Here is a 17,607-nt window from a genome sequence, read left to right on the forward strand (position 1 = left end):
AAATTGTCTGGGATGGTGCGGGCGGCAGCAGAAAAAAAAAAACGGATTGGGAAACGTCAGGAGGTGGGTCTGTCTGTGCATACAGAGAGACTACCAGAAACTCTAAATGTAGTATCAGTTGGATGGAGTCTTTATCCTAATAATAATAATAATAATAATAATTAGTAGCACTTGTGTTACTCCATGCCAGGCACTGTATTAAGCAATGGGGTGAATACAAACAAATTGGGTTCAACAGTCCCTCTCCCAAATGGGTCTCAAAATCTTAATACTCACTTTTCAGATGTCACTGAGGCCCAGAGAATTGAAATGACTTGCCCAAGGTCCAAGGGGTTAGAACCCAGATCCTTCTGACCTTCAGGCCTGGGCTGTAGCTACTAGGTCATGCAGGGTTTCGGGGCACGTTCCCCTTTTATCAGGAACTTCATCTGCGTTCTTACTTCGAGTACAAGCTCTGCTTGCTTGGACCCAGCCATTCAAAGTTACAGGGTAAAATTGGGGGCCTGGCAGCAAGTGGAAGTGGGAAAGGTGGGGTTCAGATAGGGTGTGGCTGTCCTAAGGGAGTAGGTTCCTGCACCACCCCAAGTGGGCATGCTCCCCTCTTCTCCCATGCTCCCTTCAACCCAGCCAAGTAGGGTCCTGGACTCCAGCCTTGCTAGAGGCCCTCAGGTTCTTGCTGTGAGGGCCAACTCTAGGAAGAAGATATTGGCCATTTTTTAAAAAATAACATTTGTTAAGTGTTTACTCTGTACCAGGCACTATACTAAATGCTGGGTGGATACAGGTTTAGCAAGTTGGACACATACCCTGTCCAACCTGGGGCTCAGTCTTTAATCCCCATTTTACAGATGAGAGAAGGGAAGCCCAGAAAAGTGAAATGACTCTCCTAGGCCAATGCCACAGCTGGGATTAGAACCCAGGTCCTTCTGACTCCCAAACCCGGGCTCTATCCACTGGGCGATGTTGGTTCCATAGAGCTAGAGCCAGGTGGGCTGTTGGCAGAGCAAGATCAGCAATCCCTGCAATTCCCAGCAGCCCTTGGATCGCACCCAGTTTTCCTGGCCTCTCCCTGGAAGAGGACCCAGCCCCTGAGGTTAGTCACCCGTGTTCCAGTTTCCCCCGCCCCCCCCCCCCCCCCCCCGGTCATGGGAGGGATTGTGCTCGAGACCAGCCAGAGTTTTGTCTTCCCTCCAGAGGAAGCTACATAGCCCAGTTTGACCTTCTCTCCCCACCAGGAAACGTCCTCTGTGTGTGAGAGAAGCTATTATAATGTGGGTGCGAGTGGGAAGGGGAGAGAATGCTGGTCCAGTTGATTAGATTGTGACCTCTGGGCCAGGAGTCCAGTACAGCCTGCAGAGTAGCATTTTTATCCAGCCCTCAGTTGACTGTCGGCATTCATCTTTCAACAGGCAGTGGTGTTAGAATGTAAGCTAGACTGCAAGCTCTTGATGGGCAGGGAACGTGCCTGTTAATTCTATTGGATTGTCCTCTCCCAAGCGCTTAGTATAGTGCTCTGCACATAGTAAATGCTCAATATAGACCATTGATTGAGGCTCTACTAAGCCCCTGTTTCTCACTAGAGGATACTCACAGTAAGAGCTCAATAAATGCCACAGTAATAATAACAATAATTGTGGCTTTTGTTAAGCACTTACTATGCGACAAGCATGGTGCCAAGCTCTGGGGTAGCTACAAGGTAATCAGGTTGGACCCAGTCCCTGTCCCACACGGGGCTCACAGTCTTATCCCCAATTTACAGATCAGGTAACTAAGGCACAGAGAAGTAAAATGACTTGCCCAAGGTCACAAGCAGACATGAGGTGGAGCCAGGATTAGAATCCACGTCCTCTGGCTCCCAAACCTGTGCTCTTTCCATTAGGCCAAGCTAAATGCCACAGACTGATCTTGATAGTTCACAAGAATGTTTTTTTTATTCACGTCAACCTGTCAGTATACAGAATGGAACAATGATGGGAAGAAATGCTTTTTTTACTATATGTGTTGAATAAATATCTCTTCCTTAAGTCTTCTCTTCTCTCGAATCTTCGTTTCCCCCCAGGTTCATCTGAGTTTTCAAGTTTGTGAAACTCATGAAAGGAAAGAAATCTCCAGAGCCACCTTCTTCAGTGAGGTTTTTCTCATGTCTTCCTACTGCAACCGGAAGTCATCAGGACTGAAAAGCAAAGGTCAGCATTAATCCACTTTGTCTTCTCAATTCATTATAGTCAAGGCTGTTTTTGTTTTTTAATGATCATAGATTATTCACTCTTGTTATTAGGGTATTTATCAAGGGCTTGCTCGGTGTTTAATACTCCAAACCAAAGTCATCTTTGCATTAAACAGTATTCATAAGCACTAATGCCTTTTCTTCAAAGCTGTAAAAGTTTTTTTTAAGACACTATTGGGTAATGACCATTTCAATTTTCCTTCAAGAAAAAAGATGGGAAATAAGTTCAGTAAATTCAGTAATTCAGCTGCACTTCCTCCCATTATGGTTTTTTTTGGCCATTTTATAGAGCTTTAAAGACAAAAATGCCCAGGTAAGAACCTTTTGAAGATTTTAAAATTCAGCCACGTCACAGAACTAAATTTTGCCTGGACAGTTCCATGGACTATATAGTTAATGCAAATGAATGAAAACCTTGGATATTATATACAGAGAAGCAGTGTGGCCTAGTGGAAAGAATATGGGCCTGGGGAATCACAGGACCTGGGTTCTAATACTGCTCCTCCACTTACCTGCTGTGTGATCTTGGGCAGGTCACTTCACTTCTCTGTGCCTCAGTTCCTTCATCTGTAATATGGGGATTCAATACCTTTTCTCCCTCCTACCTAGAACTGTCACCCCCATGTAGGACCTGATTACTTTGTATCTACATCAGTGCTTAATACAGTGCTTGGCACAAAATAGGCATTTAAATGCCCCAATTATTCTTATAATATATGCAGTCCTGTTGTACCTTCTCGCTAAACCTACATAGCAATATACACATAAAGGAAGATTGATTTTTGACGGACATTCCAATGATTTCTGGCAGAAAACTTACGATCGAGCTTTACATGATCTATGTATAGGAAATAAGGAAAGGAAAATTGGCTGCCTTGTTTGTTTCTGGAAGGTTCATTCCAGGTGAACGGATGATGTATTATTATTAAAGCTTCATCATAAAAGATCTGAGGTGGTGGTCCCAAAACAGTTATCTACCCCATTTTCTGTTCTTGCAATTTGTTTCCTTCAATCAATGATATTTATTGAGTGCTGACTGTGTGCAGAGCACTGAATTAAGTACTTGGGAGAATAAAATATAACCGTTGGCATACACATTCCCTGCTCTCGGGGTATTAACAAATACCATTAAAAAAAGGGAAAAAAAAGAGGTGCTTACAGTCAAGTGGTGGGGGGTGGGGGGAACGACAGACAACAGACATTTAAATGAATTGTGGATATGTACACAAGTGCTATGGAGCTTGATGGTGAATAAAGGAGTACATATCCAAGCATCCAACCTGATAAGCTTATGTCTACCCCAGCACTTAGTACAATGCTCTGCAGATAGTAATTGTTAAAATACCATAAAAAAAGTGCAAGAGTTATACAGAATGAAGTGGAAGAAGAGGAAACGAGGGCTTAGTCAGAGAAGTCCTCTTGTAGATGTGCCTTCAATGAGGCTTTAAAGCAGGGGAGAGTGATGGCCTGTTGGATATAATGAGATGAAGAGGGAGGACATTCCAGGCCAGAGGCAGGATGTGGGCAAGGGGTCGGTGGCCAGAATGATGAGACAGAAGTACAGTGAGTAAGGTTGGCATTAATGGAGCTCAGTGTGCGGGCTGGGTTATAGAGGGAACCTTTTTTCTCCAACAGAATTATCTTAGAAACCCAAGATCTTGCGGCTCTGGACCTTCCCAAAGTTCAAGGGATTGAGTCCGGGCCCCGGGGACACAGCTATTAAAACCTTAAGGAGCTCAGAGGCTGACCCGGCAAGACAAATAGACGTCAAGCCAGGAGCCTCTCTCAGCCACCTTACTGAGTACTGATGAGATCCAAACTGCTGGCATCATGGATGGTCCAAACCCATATTCTAAAAAAACCACTCCTCCGGAGTTCATAGAGCCCAGGTCTCCAGGTGACTAGGTGACATGCCCTGGAGTTGCCACTTTAAGCGGGCTCAATGCCAGTAGCATTCCTAAGGCAATTCCACTGCATTTTGGAAATGCTTTTAGACGTCCCTCTAGCTGGTTCAAATAAATAGGAAAACAGCATGGCCTAGTGGAGAGAGCCCGAGCCTGGATTCTGAATTTCCCGGTCGTTAGGATGGCTGCTCTCAACTGTCAGCACCTGCTTCAGCTCGTCTCCAACTACTGCTCAAAGAAGGAGTGCTTTTTTCTGATTGATTAAACTAGACCTTCGTCTGTGTAGACACTTTTGATGGGGCTCCTCAAGCCTGGATGTTATATTAGGGCGTGCCCCTCTCCCTTTCATATCTCTCTCTCTCTCTTCCCCTTTCCACCTCCAGCTAGAGAACCATAAAGAGTACATGAGGCGTGTTCCCAGGGTCACCCCACCCTGCCCCAGGAAAAATTCCATCTCAGCCGAGTTGTCTATTAAAGGCTAGGTGCTAGGGTGGCAAATGAAAACTGTCAAAATGCTTTAAGCTTTTAATTCGTCACTTGGGAATTAGTACTTGTCTGGGCCAATTTCTCCCTTTTTGCAGGGGCCTTTCAACTTGGGCAGGGCCCTTCTCGCATCCCGGAAAGAGGTCCCCCCCCAACCTCAAATTCAGAGGAGAGATGGGTTCTGGGTGTTTTACATGGGATTAAAACAAAACAAACCCCCATAACAACCGATCCCAGTGGTCTGACCGATGCGTCAGCTCCCCGCTGTTGTCGGTGAGCGCCTCACTTCTCCCGTCGTGTCTGTGTTCAGGATGAGCTGGGGCCAGAACTCTGTTGGGCGATTGGGCCTGTCTGTCCAAAAGCACGACCCCGTTTGGATGCCATGCCTTTACACCGGATGTGGCGAGCGCTACTTACGTAAATCCCCCTTAATGTGACCTTCTGCAAGAACTGAGCCCCTGGGGTTATAGTCAGGGCTGAGAAGCAGCATGGCTTAGTGGATAGAGCCTGGGCTTAGGAGACTGAAGGATCTGGATTCTGATCCTGGCTCCACCATTTGTTCGCTGGAGGACCTTGGGTCTGAACCTCTGTTTCTTCATCTGGAAAATGGGGATGAAGACTGTGAGTCCCACGTGGGACAGGGACTGTGTCCAATCTGATTACCTTTTATCTACCCCAGCGCTTAGTACTGTAACTGGCACAGAGTAAGCGCTTAACAAATACCATTACAAATAATAATAGTAATTGTGGTATCTGTAATAAATGTGGTATTTGTTAAGCGCTTACTTGTGCCAGGCTTTTTACTAAGACCAATTTGAACACAGTCCCTATCCCACATGGGACTTAGAGTCCTAATCCCCATCTTACAGGTGAGGTAACTGAGGTGCAGAAAAGCAAAATGACTTGTGGTAACTGAGGTCCAGAAAAGCGAAGTAACTCGCTGGTGGTCACACAGCAAACAGCTGGCCGAGCCGGTAGTAAAACCCAGCTCCTTTGATTCCTAGGCCCGTGTTCCTTCTACTAGTCCACGCTGCTTCTCCTGGGATTTTAGTGATCCCGCAGCAGCCACGTAGGGCTGGGTTAACCTTCACCACGGACCTGGGGATGATGGATTTTGCTCCCCTCTTTTCATGGAATGTGTGAGGTCATGGTGTAGGACTCCACCGGAGCCGCCCCTTCGTGCCCCGCCGGAACCCACTCCACCCTCCTAGCTCCAGGCGGCCCACCTGGTGCCTTCCTGGTTCAGCTGTGCTGTAGCTCCGCTCAGGGAAGATGATGGAGTCATCCTCTACCCCACCTCTCTCCCTGAAGGTCCCAACTTCTCCAAGCAGCCTTCTCCATTTAAGCCCTATTTTCCCCGACTCCCTCACCCTATGATGTCAGCTGAGCACTTGGCTCTGAACCCTCTGACACTGGGTATTCACCAGCCCCATTTGTGTCCATATCTGTAATTTATTTATATTAATGCCTGTCTCCCCTTCTAGACTGTAAGCTCCTTCAATCAATGGTACTGAGCGCTTACTAGGTGCAGAGCACTGCACTAAGCACTTGGGAGAGGACAATCCCTCTGAGCAGGAAACCTATCTACTCTGTTGTACTGTCCTCTCAAGCGCTTAGTTCATTGCTCTGCACAAAGTAAGTGTTCACTAAATTCCACTGATGGATTGACTGAAGGCCTGGCAAACGAAAGCAGAACCTGGGATCATGAAAGCTGGGTTGGCGGGGATGTGGGGTCCTGTCGGGGAAGGGGCTCTGGTGTGACAAGCTAGAGGTATGGGATCAGGAGGTGTTAAACCTTGTTCGGGGAGCTCGCTTTTGGTGGGGGTCAGAGCAGCAGGAGCATTACTGAGAGATGTTTGGGGGCTCCCCTGTCCGGCTGCCCCCTCCGGGGTTCAGCCCCATCAGCTCCCTAAGTTAATATGACCCAGAGCACTGGAGTCCTGGGTAGACAGGTTTCTGGTGTTTGCAGGCCAGGGGGCTTGAATGCGGTGGGCTGAAGTTTTCTGGCCGCTGCCCAGAGGGGTTGATTTGGAATTGAAAAAAAAAAAGACTTACAGAGCCCATAATCTGGGGAAGGCTTCAATCTCTTCTTTTGTATATTCATCCAACCTTCTAGGCACTCTTCGGGGCTGGCTGAGTTCTTCCACTAGATTCTTAAGAATGCTTTCTGGAACGTCCTAGGGATGGAACAAAATGGCACTTTGACTTTCAGCCTTTAAGGTGAAAAACGGGCTTGGTGAAGAATGTAATAATAATAATAATAATAATAATGTTGGTATTTGTTAAGCGCTTACTATGTGCAGAGCACTGTTCTAAGCACTGGGGTAAACACAGGGGAATCAGGTTGTCCCACGTGGGGCTCACAGTCTTCATCCCCATTTTACAGATGAGGGAACTGAGGCACAGAGAAGTTAAGTGACTTGCCCACAGTCACACAGCTGACAAGTGGCAGAGCTGGGATTCGAACTCATGAACCCTGACTCCAAAGCCCGTGCTCTTTCTACTGCGCCAGAATGTGAAAAGGCACTTTGAAAGAATGAATCACTAAGACCCCAGGAGAAGCAGCGTGGGATATTAGAAAGACCATGGGCCTAGGAATCAAAGGAACTGGGTTTTACTACCGGCTCGGCCAGCTGCTTGCTTTTTTGGATCTCAGTTACCTTATCTGTAAAATGGGGATTAAACCCTCTTCTCTCCAATTTAGACTATGAGTGTCATGTGGGACAGGGACTGTGTCCAAACTGATAAACTTCTATCTACCTCAATGTTTAGAACAGCCCTTGATACATAGTAAGTGATTAACAAATACCATAAAGAAGTCTGAAAAAACTCTTTGAACCCATTTTCCAAAAAAATACATATAGACCATGCTCAGCACATGGGTAACAAAGGCAAACCAGAACTTTAGGTGATAAATTCTGTAATTTTAGCACTTAATAGAGCAGCACAAGTATACTTCCAGCGTGTATGCTGTGTGTAATGTGTGGTGTTTTTTTTTAGTGGTATTTGTTAAGCGCTTACTGTGAGCCAGGGACCATACCAACTGCTGGGATAGATATAAAATAATCATGTTGGACCCAGTCCATGTTCCGCATGGGGCTCACAATCTTCTTCCCCATTTTTCAGATGAGGGAACTGAGGCACACAAGTGAGGTGACCTGCCCAAGGTTACCCAGCAGACAAGTGGTGGAGTCAGAATTAGAAATTAGGTCCTCTGACTCCCAGGCCTGTGCTCTTCCCACTAGGCCACGCTGCTCCTACGGATCTGACAAAGCGACAACATTGAGAAAACCAAGACAAAGAGCTATGAATGGGGAAAGCAGAATTCAAGAGTCTGGTTTCCGATTTGGGGCTCTCATGACCACTTTGTGTCTCTTTTAAATCTTGGTTTTCTCTTCTAAAGATCCTGGTTTTACAATTTATTGTAAAGCAATCTTGTAGCAAATGTATGAAAAGAGAAACAAAGCCTTGCCTCAAATTAAAACCATGAAAACATAGACTCAAAGAGCTTTATTAAAAAAAGACCTACTTCATCTGGGAAAAGGTGTAGCCTTTGCATCCTGATTCTTCTATGTAGATTCTTGGGTAATTTCCCATACGTGGCCAGCTTGACAATCTGAAAGGAATTCATTAATTCATCCATATTTATTGAGTGCTTACTGTGTGCAAATTACTGTACTAAGTGTTTGGGAGAGTTATTTATTACTCAACTATGTGAATACTGTACTCAGTGGAAAGTTGGTGGAAAGATTTTTGGATTTCCTTTGGGGGAATAGTGAACAAAGATGTGTCCTTAGTTGACACTTAGTTCTTGACACGGTGAATAATTCACCTGCGGAGGCACTGAGGCTGAAAAGGCCAGTGACCCCAGGCAAGTTGTCCTTTGTTGCATTCCTGATTCAACAACAAAAAAGTAACACTTACAGCTACTGGATCTTTTAGGTGAAGTTGAGCTGCTGTCACTTGACGGAAACCACCCGGGTAGCTATTAAAATAAAATGAGGATGAAATGATCATGTTTTTACATCTGGCAAACACGGTCACTCTTTTATTAAGAAACAGCTCCCCCCACCAGAACTTCAAGGAAAGGAAACATTGTATTATAGGGAAAAGATTCCTGGACCTTCTCACATGTGATCAGGTAAGAGCAGTAACAGTATTTTGGAAGCGCTAGCTGTTTCAATGCACTGTGTTAAGCATTGGGAGAGAAGACTCAGATGGGAATTAGACGTGGTCCCTGTTGAAGTGTACCTTAACTCCTCAAATCACACTTGGACATCTTCTGCAATCTCTTTGATGCTAGTCAGGGGACTGAGAGGAAATGATGAAAAAAAAAGGGGAAAGTGCTAGTTGAGTGGAATGTATAAATTACCTAGTCTGTTTTGGGAGGGTCTCAGTTTGGGGGTGGGGCTGTAATATATTCACTCTTGAATGTATTCACTGTCATTTCTGAAATGAACTTGGCTACAGACATTGCCAGGGGCCCAAAGCAAAATGTCTACATTTTTGGCTTCAGGATCATGAATATATTAAGCAGAACCCACCCCCCGCCTTCCCCAAAAAAGTCTTTGTAAATGCCATGCTTTTTAAAAAATAGCCTTGAAAGTGATTCCACAAAAATCACCAATCTATACTGTAGGGCAAGAGGCAGTGTAGCCCAATGTACAGATTCAGGCCCTGGGAGTCAGAAGGATCTGGGTTCTTATCCTGGCTCTGCCAATTGATTGCTGTGTGACCTCAAACAAATCACTTCACTTCTCTGTGCTTCGGGTATCTCATCTCTCAAATGGGGATGAAATTAATAATGTTGGTATTTGTTAAGCGCTTACTATGTGCAGAGCACTGTTCTAAGCGCTTGGGTAGATACAGGGTAATCAGGTTGTCCCACGTGAGGCTCACAGTTCATCCCCATTTTACAGATGAGGTAACTGAGGCACAGAGAAGTTAAGTGACTTGCCCACAGTCACACAGCTGACAAGTGGCAGAGCCGGGAGTCGAACCCATGACCTCTGACTCCGAAGCCTAGGCTCTTTCCACTGAGCCACGCTGCTTCTCTATTCCTCGTCTCTCCCTCTTAGACTGTGAGCCCCATGTGTAACAGGGACTCTGTCCAACCTGATTAGGTTGTATCTACCCCAGCGCTTAGTACAGTGCCTGGAACATAGTAAGCACTTAACAAGTACCATTAAAAAACCCCCCAAATCAACCAGAACAAAATACCATCAGAGAAGTGGCTTATTCCTACTTAGTGAACTTAACTGGGGTGGGAAGAATACACCTTCTGCCCCCATTTGTTTCCAGAAAATGGGATGTGGGTTGGGTTAATTATGACCCCATAGTCTTAATGAATAGTAAACTTACCCAGTATGGGACGAATACACCTTCTGCTCCCATTTGTTTCCAGAAAATGCAATGTGTCTTGTGTTAATTATGACCACATGGTCTCCGCAGTCAGCTAGAAAAGAATGGATTTTGATTTTAAGTGAGGTACAGGGTCAAAAGAAAAAGCCATCTCCATTTCACTAATTACCTATTCAGTTCACTGTAAGGTTACTGCCACTTACAAGACGACATAGAAGGCTAAGGCAGCACTAGATTGTTGGAGTGGGAATTTATTTATTACCCTTCATATTCAAAACAGTTATGAAATCATTTAATGGCATTGCCTATTGGTTCATCCTCCTCTAGACTGCAAGCAGCATGGGGTAGTGGCTAGAGCAGGGGCCTGGGAGTCAGAAGGTCATGAGTCCTAATTCCACCTCTGGCAGTTGTCTGCTGTGTGACCTTGGGTAAGTCACTTCACTTCCTCTGTGTCTCAGTTCCCTCATCTGTAAAAGGGGAATTCAGACTGAGAACCCCACATGGGATAGGGACTGTATCCAACCCGATTTGCTTGTCTCCACCCCTCTGAGGTACTGAGCACCAGGATAGGTACAAGTTAATCAGGTTGGACATATTCTACGTTCCATTCGGGTCTCATAGTCTTAATTGATCATCAACGCATTTATCAAGCACTTATTTCATGCACCCCGTGATGCTAATACGGGCTTGGGGAAAGACAATATTAGTCAAAGACTCAGTCCCTGCCCCTGAGGAGCTTCTCATTGAATGGGAGAGGCCAAGTGGACACAACTCGACTTGAAGAGTCTGAAGAGTTAGGGATTAGAGGAAACTGTATAAACATATATATCCCCCCAAAACATATCTGAAGGGTAAAAGGTTGATAAGTAGACAGCTGGAAATTGAGTCCATTTCAGTTCATGACAAAATGGACCAGGCCAAAGGAAAAGAGTATAGAGGAGAACTATGGTACTTGTTAATAATTATGGTAATCGGTAAGTGCTTACTATGTGCCAAGCTCTGTTCTAAGTGCTGGGGTAGATACAAGTTAATCAGATTGGACGTAGTCCCTGTCTCACATGGGGCTCACACTCTTAATCCCCATTTTACAGATGAGGGAACTGATACCCAGAGAAATGAAGTGACTTGCCCCAGGTCACAAAGCAGACATGCTGTGGAGCTGAGATTAGAAGCGAGGTCCTTCTATCCACTAAATCACGCTGTTTCTCTAATTAATGTGAAACTAGGGTTATGGAGGGAACCAGTTTTAGGGCAGTGTCTTCCAATCTACATTCTCATCCTCACCTCACAATCATCTGCAAAATGGAAATGAAGACTATGAGTCCCACATGGGACACAGACTGCTTCCAACCTGATTAGCTCATATCTACCCCAGCACTTACTACAGTGCCTGGCATGTAGTAAGCGTTTAAAAAGACACCATTAAATTAAAATAAAAAAGGAGCTAAGGAGATGACATGGAGGTGAGTACAGCCAGTCCTATCAGAATGCAGGAGTTTCGTTCTTGATGAACGGGATGACCGCCGGCTTTGGCGATGCCTCGGATACGTGTGAAGCCACTTGTTCCGACACCGTTATCTCGGCTTCTCCGGCAGCTGCACGCTGCCAGGAGAACGGTCCGTAATTCCTGAATGTTATTCCCAAAATGTCAATCAGTGGGATTCATGGGGTGCTTTACTGTGTGCAGAATATGGCACTAAGCGCTTGGAAGCTACAATAGAGTTGGGAGAAAGGATCCCTGCCCTCAAGGGAGAGACAGACATTAAAACAGAGATGAGGCAAATGGCAGGGTGGAAGGATCTGGAGGGGGAAACATGGACTGAATGTTTTTGTTGATATACAAGCCAGGCAGCAGACTGAAGTATGGGCTGGAGTGGGGAGAGACAGGAGGCAGGATGGTCAGCAAGGAGGCTGATACAGTAATCTAGGTGGGCTAGGATAAGTGCTTGGATCAGCGTGGTGGCAGTTTGGATGGAGAAGGGGCAGATTCTAGAGATGTCAAGAAAGTAGAACTCAGGATTTAGTGCCACACAGAATGTGTGGTTTGAATGAGAGAGGGGTTGAGGATAAGGCCAAGGTTGTGAATGGGCTTGTGAGACAGGGAGGTTGGTGGTGTTACCCACAGCAACGGGAAAGAAAGGAGGAGGTCTAGGTTTGGGTGGGAAGATGAGTTGTTTTGGACATATTAAATTTGAGATGTCGAATGGACATCCAAGTAGAGGTGATAGGAAGGCAGGACGAAATGCGAGATTGCATGGGAGGAGAGAGATCAGGGCTGGTGATGTACATTTGGGAATCATCTGCAGAGGGATGGTAGTTGAAGCCATGGGAGCGAATGAGTTAGTGAATGAGTTCCCCAAAGGAGTGGGTGTAGATGGAGAATAGAAGGGGGCCCAGAACTGAACCTTGAGGGACTCCTACTGTGAGAGGGCGGGAGGAAGAGGCGGAGCCGGTGAAAGAGACTCGAGAAGGACCATACGGTAAAAGCACTCGCTACGGAAAAACCGGGAAGGACCCAGGTTCTAATCCCGGCTCCGCCACTTGCCTGCTGGGTGACCCTGGGCAAGTCATTTCGCTTCTCTGTTCCTCAGTCCCCACATCTATAAAATGGGGATTAAGGCTGGGAGACCCCACGGGACCTGGATTGGGTTCAACCTGATTAGCTCGTACCTACCCCAACGCTTAGTACAGTAACCTGCCACATAGTAAGCGCTTAGTAAATGTCATTAAAAAACAAGAAAAATAAGAGAAACGACCTGAGGTCTACGTAGTGAAACTCTTGCAGGAGGTTAATGATGCTTCAAAGGGATGCCGCAAAAACAAAGGTAAGAAACGCATACGACACAAACGGTGCTGTCAGGGTACTTACTGAGCTGGTGATACACTGGTTTGTGCAGCCCCTGAAGCCTTGTTGCCGCCATCTGGGCCAGCTTGCCCGGGGGTTGCATTTTTCCATCTAAGAGATACCACGTTCGAGCGAAAGTTGCCCATTGCTGGAAGAGAGCAAAATCGTTCAGACCTTAGAAGCAACTGTGAGCCCCAGGCGGGACAGGGACCGTGTTCCAATAATGGCATTTTAATCGTGTTTGTTAAGTGCTTACTATGTGCCAGGCACTGGACAAAGCATTGGGGTGGATGCAAGGAAATGCGGTTGGGCACAAGCCCTGTCCCACATGGGGCTCACAGTCTTAATCCCCATTTCACAGATGGGGTAACTGAGGCCCAGAGAAGTTGAGTGGCTTGCCCAAGGTCATACTGCAGACAAGTGGCAGAGCAGGGATTAGAACCCACATCCTCTGACCCCCCAAGCCCGTGCTCTTTGTACTAAGCCAGGCTGCTTCTGAAGCGCTATGTGCCAAGCACTGTTCTAAGCACTGGGGTAGATAAAAGCTAATCAGGTTGTCCCTCCTGGGGCTCACAGTCCTAATCCTAATATTACAGATGAGGTAACTGAGGCGCAGAGAAGTTGAGAAGCAGCATGGCTCAGTGGAAAGAGCAAGGGCTTAGGAATCAGAGGTCATGGGTTTGAATCCCGGCTCTGCCACTTGTCAGCTGTGTGACTGTGGACAAGTCACTTAACTTCTCTGTGCCTCCGTTACCTCATGTGTAAAATAGGGATTAAGACCGTGAGCCTCACGTGGGACAACCTGATTACCCTCTATCTACCCCAGAGCTTAGAACAGTGCTCTGCACATAGTAAGCGCTTAACAAATACCAACATTATTATTATTATTGTTATTAAGTGGCTTGCCCAAGGACGTAAAGCAGACAAGTGGCGGAATTGGGATTAGAACCCACATCCATCATCATCAATGGTATTTACTGAGTCCTTAGTATGTACAGAGCATTGTACTAAACACTTGGAAGAGTAATGATAACAAGTGGTATGTGTTACACGCTTACTATGTGCCAGGCACTGTACTAAGCACTGGGGTGGAGACAAGCAAATTGGGTTGAACGCAGTCCCCTGTCCTTCATGGGGTTTACAGTCTCAATCCCTATTTTCCAGATGAAGTAACTGAGGTCCAGAGAAGTGAAGTCAAAGTCACACGGCAGCTAAGTGGTGGAGGTGGGATTAGAACCCATGACCATCTGGCTCCCAGGCCTATGCTCTATCCACTAGGCCATGCTGCTGCTTAATAAAACACTATCATAGACACATTCTCCTTGGGACTTCAAGGCTGTCAGGGAACCAAGACCGCTGCCCAGTCCATTCTAATTCTGGCCCAGGTCTTCACCTGCTGGGAGGCCTTGAGAGGGTCACTTGTACAGTGTTCTGTACCCAGTAATCACTCAACATAGGGGCAGTGTAGCCTAGTGAATAGAGTATGGGCCTAGGAGCCAGAAGGACCTGGGTTCTAATCCCAGGGCTGCCATTTGTCTGCTGTGTGACCTTGAGCAAGTCACTTCACTGGGCCTCGGTTACCTCATCTGAAAAGTGGGGATGAAGACTGTGAGTCCTACATGTGGGACCGTGATCCACCTGATTAACTGGTATCTACCTCAGCACTTAGTAACCGCGGCACATAGTAACCGCTTAAGAAATATCATAAATACAATTGATTCTTTGGGACTCAGTATCCTCATGTGTAAAACGGGGATTAAATGTCTGTTTTCCTTCCCACTTAGGCTGTGAGCCCCATGTGGAGCAGGGCCTGTGTCTGATCTGATTGTTCTGGGTCTCCCCTGGCGCTGGGCGCGGGCTTACAAAAGGCCACCATGATCAATCCATCAATCCAATCAATCAATCCATGATATTTACTGAGTGCTTCCAGTGTGCAGAGCACTGAACTAAGGGCGAGGCAGAGTACGATACAACAGCGTTAGTCATGATAATGATAATGGTGGTGTTTGTTAAGCGCTATGGGCTGGCATTGTTCTAAGAGCCGGGGTGGATACAAGCGAATCGAGTTGGACACAGTCCCCGTCCCACGCGGGGGTCCGGGTCTCAATCCCTATTTTTCCGATGAGGTCAGTGAGGCCCGGGGAAGTGAAATGACTGGCCCGGGGTCACCCAAAAGCACCGTGGCTCGGTGGAAAGAGCCCGGCCTTGGGAGTCGGAGGTCATGGGTTCTAATCCCGGCTCCTCCGCTGGTCAGCGGCGTGACCTGGGGCAAGTCACTTCACTTCCCTGTGCCCCAGTTCCCTCATCTGTCAAATGGGGATGAAGACTGTGACCCCACGTGGGACCATCTGACCTCGTATCCACCCCGGCCCTTAGAACAGTGGTCGGCACATAGTAAGCGCTTAACAAATACCAACACTATTAAGGGGCGGAGCGGGATGGGAACTCATGTCCCTCTGCCTCCCAGGCCCGGGATCTGCATGGGAGAGGGGGGCCGGGCCCCCTTATTACGGTGATGATGACGGTGGTTACGGCCGCGGGGATGGAGGTTGCAGGGGTCCCTCCCCCCACCCGGCGCTGGGAGGGACGCCAACCCGACGCTGCGCTAAGCGCTGGGGCGGGCCCGTCCCGTCCCCGCTCACCTGCGGGGCCCGCGAGAAACTGGCCATGGCTCCGGCTTGGGCCAACTCCGCCGCCGGGCAGCTTCCGCTTCCGCTCCTAATCCTGCTTCTGCTTCTGCTCCCGCTCCACCCCCTGCCCTGCCTCTCGCCCCATTCTCTCCCTCTTTCAATCCTTCAGTCAGTCGTAGTCAGCGAGCGCTCACGGTGTGCAGAGCATCGTCCCCAGCGCTCAAAATTAACAACGGTCCTTGTTAAGCGCTCTGTGCCAACGGCTATTCTGAGCCCTGGGTCGATAGGAGTTAATAATAATAATGTTGGTATTTGTTAAGTGCTTACTATGTGCAGAGCACTGTTCTAAGCGCTGGGGGTAGCTAATAATAATGTTGGTATTTGTTAAGGGCTTACTATGTGCAGAGCACTGTTCTAAGCGCTGGGGGTAGCTAATAATAATGTTGGTATTTGTTAAGGGCTTACTATGTGCAGAGCACTGTTCTAAGCGCTGGGGGTAGCTAATAATAATGTTGGTATTTGTTAACGGCTTACTATGTGCAGAGCACTGTTCTAAGCGCTGGGGGTAGATACAGGGTAATCAGGTTGTCCCAGGTGAGGCTCACAGTCTTCATCCCCATTTTACAGATGAGGGAACTGAGGCACAGTGAAGTGACTTGCCCACAGTCACCCAGCTGACAAGTGGCAGCGCCAGGATTCGAACCCATGATCTCTGACTCTCAAGCCCGGGTTCTTTCCACTAAGCCACGCTGGAGTTGGTTTGGACTCATTCGCTGCCCCACGTGGGGCTCTCCACCCTTAATCCCCATTTGTCGGATGAGGTGACCGAGGCCCAGAGAAGTGAAGCGACTTGCCCAAGGTCACAGAGCAGAGATGTGGCAGAGCGGAGGTTAGAACCCATGGCCTTCTGACTCTCAGGCCGGGACTCTATCTACTGAGCCACACTGCTCCGCTTACTGGGTGCAGAGCACTGTACTAAATGCCTTCCTCCTCCTTCCCCTCCCTCTTCCCTACCTCCTCCACCCGCCCTCCGCCTTCCTTTTTTTTAGTAAGTTGAGCGCTTACTATGTGTCAGTCAGTCAACTGTATTTATTGAGAGCTCACTGTGTGCAGAGCACTGTACTAAGCGCAGAGGAGAGTACATTACAGAGATAGACACATCCCCTGCCCACAAGGAATTTACAGAGTAGAGGGGGAGACAAACGTTAACATAAATAAATTATGATATAATAAATTTAGTGCTGGGGTTGGACACAGTCCATGTCCCACGTGGGGTTCACCGTTTTAAGCCCCATTTTACAGATGAGGTCACTGAGGCCCAGAAAAGTGAAGGAGTTGGCCCAAAGTCTCACAGCAGGCAAGTGGCAGAGGTGGGAGTAGAATCCAGGTCCCTCTGACTTCCAGGCCTGGGTTCAATCCACTAGGCTACTTGGGAAGCACTGGGGAAGCAGCATCGCTTAGTGGAAAAAGCACGAGTTTGGGAGTCAGAAGACATAGATTCTAATCCCTGCTCTGTCACTTGTCTGCTGTGTGACCTTGGACAAGCCACTTAACTTCTCTGTGCCTCAGTTACCTCACCTGGAAAATGAGGATTAAGACCGAGTCCCAGGTGGAACAACCTGATTAGCTTGTATCTACCCCAGTGCTTAGCACAGTGCTTGGCACATAGTAAGTGCTTAAATAAATAAATAGAATTATAGATATGTACATCTATACACAAGTGCTGGGTATAGATGTACATATCTATAATTCTATTTATTTATATTGATACCTGTTTACTTATTTTGATAGACATATCTAAAATTCAATATATGTATATTGATGCCTGGTTCCTTGTTTTGATGTCTGTCTCCACCCTTCTAGACTGTAAGCCCAGTGTGGGCAAGGATTTATTGCTCTTTATTGCTGAACTGTACTTTCCAAGAGCTTAGTACAGTGCTCTGCACACAGTAAGCGCTCAGTAAATACAAATGAATGAATAAATGAATGGATGAATCCCAACTCTGCCACTTGGGCAAGCCGCTTAACTTCTCTGTGCCTCAGTTCCCTCAACTGTAAAATGGCGATTAAGACTGTGAGCCCCTGGTGGGACAATCTGATGACCTTGTATTTACCTCAGTGGTTGTTAGAACAGTTCTTGGCACATAGCAAGTGCTC

At 47.1% G+C, this 17,607-nt stretch overlaps 1 protein-coding gene across 1 annotated transcript; it reads right to left on the reverse strand.

Annotated features, from left to right (window-relative positions):
• Positions 1-1,905: 1,905 nt before the first annotated feature.
• On the reverse strand, positions 1,906-15,564 carry MRPL13 (mitochondrial ribosomal protein L13). The gene is made up of 7 exons (XM_001514803.6): positions 15,463-15,564; positions 12,845-12,968; positions 9,976-10,069; positions 8,539-8,599; positions 8,144-8,230; positions 6,670-6,791; positions 1,906-2,173 (listed from the first exon to the last, which is right to left on the reverse strand). Exons 1-7 carry the CDS (start codon positions 15,487-15,489, stop codon positions 2,149-2,151), a joined length of 540 nt encoding a protein of 179 aa, XP_001514853.1. The 5' UTR covers positions 15,490-15,564; the 3' UTR covers positions 1,906-2,148.
• Positions 15,565-17,607: the final 2,043 nt, after the last annotated feature.

This window comes from Ornithorhynchus anatinus, chromosome 4 (assembly GCF_004115215.2).
Source record: "Ornithorhynchus anatinus isolate Pmale09 chromosome 4, mOrnAna1.pri.v4, whole genome shotgun sequence".
NCBI lineage: Eukaryota > Metazoa > Chordata > Mammalia > Monotremata > Ornithorhynchidae > Ornithorhynchus > Ornithorhynchus anatinus.

Coding starts and splice junctions, on each gene's coding strand:
- MRPL13 (XM_001514803.6), bottom strand. CDS start 15,489: ATGGCCAGTTTCTCGCGGGCCCCGCAG. Junction 10,070..12,844: donor ACCAGTGTATCACCAGCTCA/GTAAGTACCCTG, acceptor ATTCTTTTCTAG/CTGACTGCGGAGACCATGTG. Junction 8,600..9,975: donor GTGTATTCGTCCCATACTGG/GTAAGTTTACTA, acceptor TTATTTTAATAG/CTACCCGGGTGGTTTCCGTC.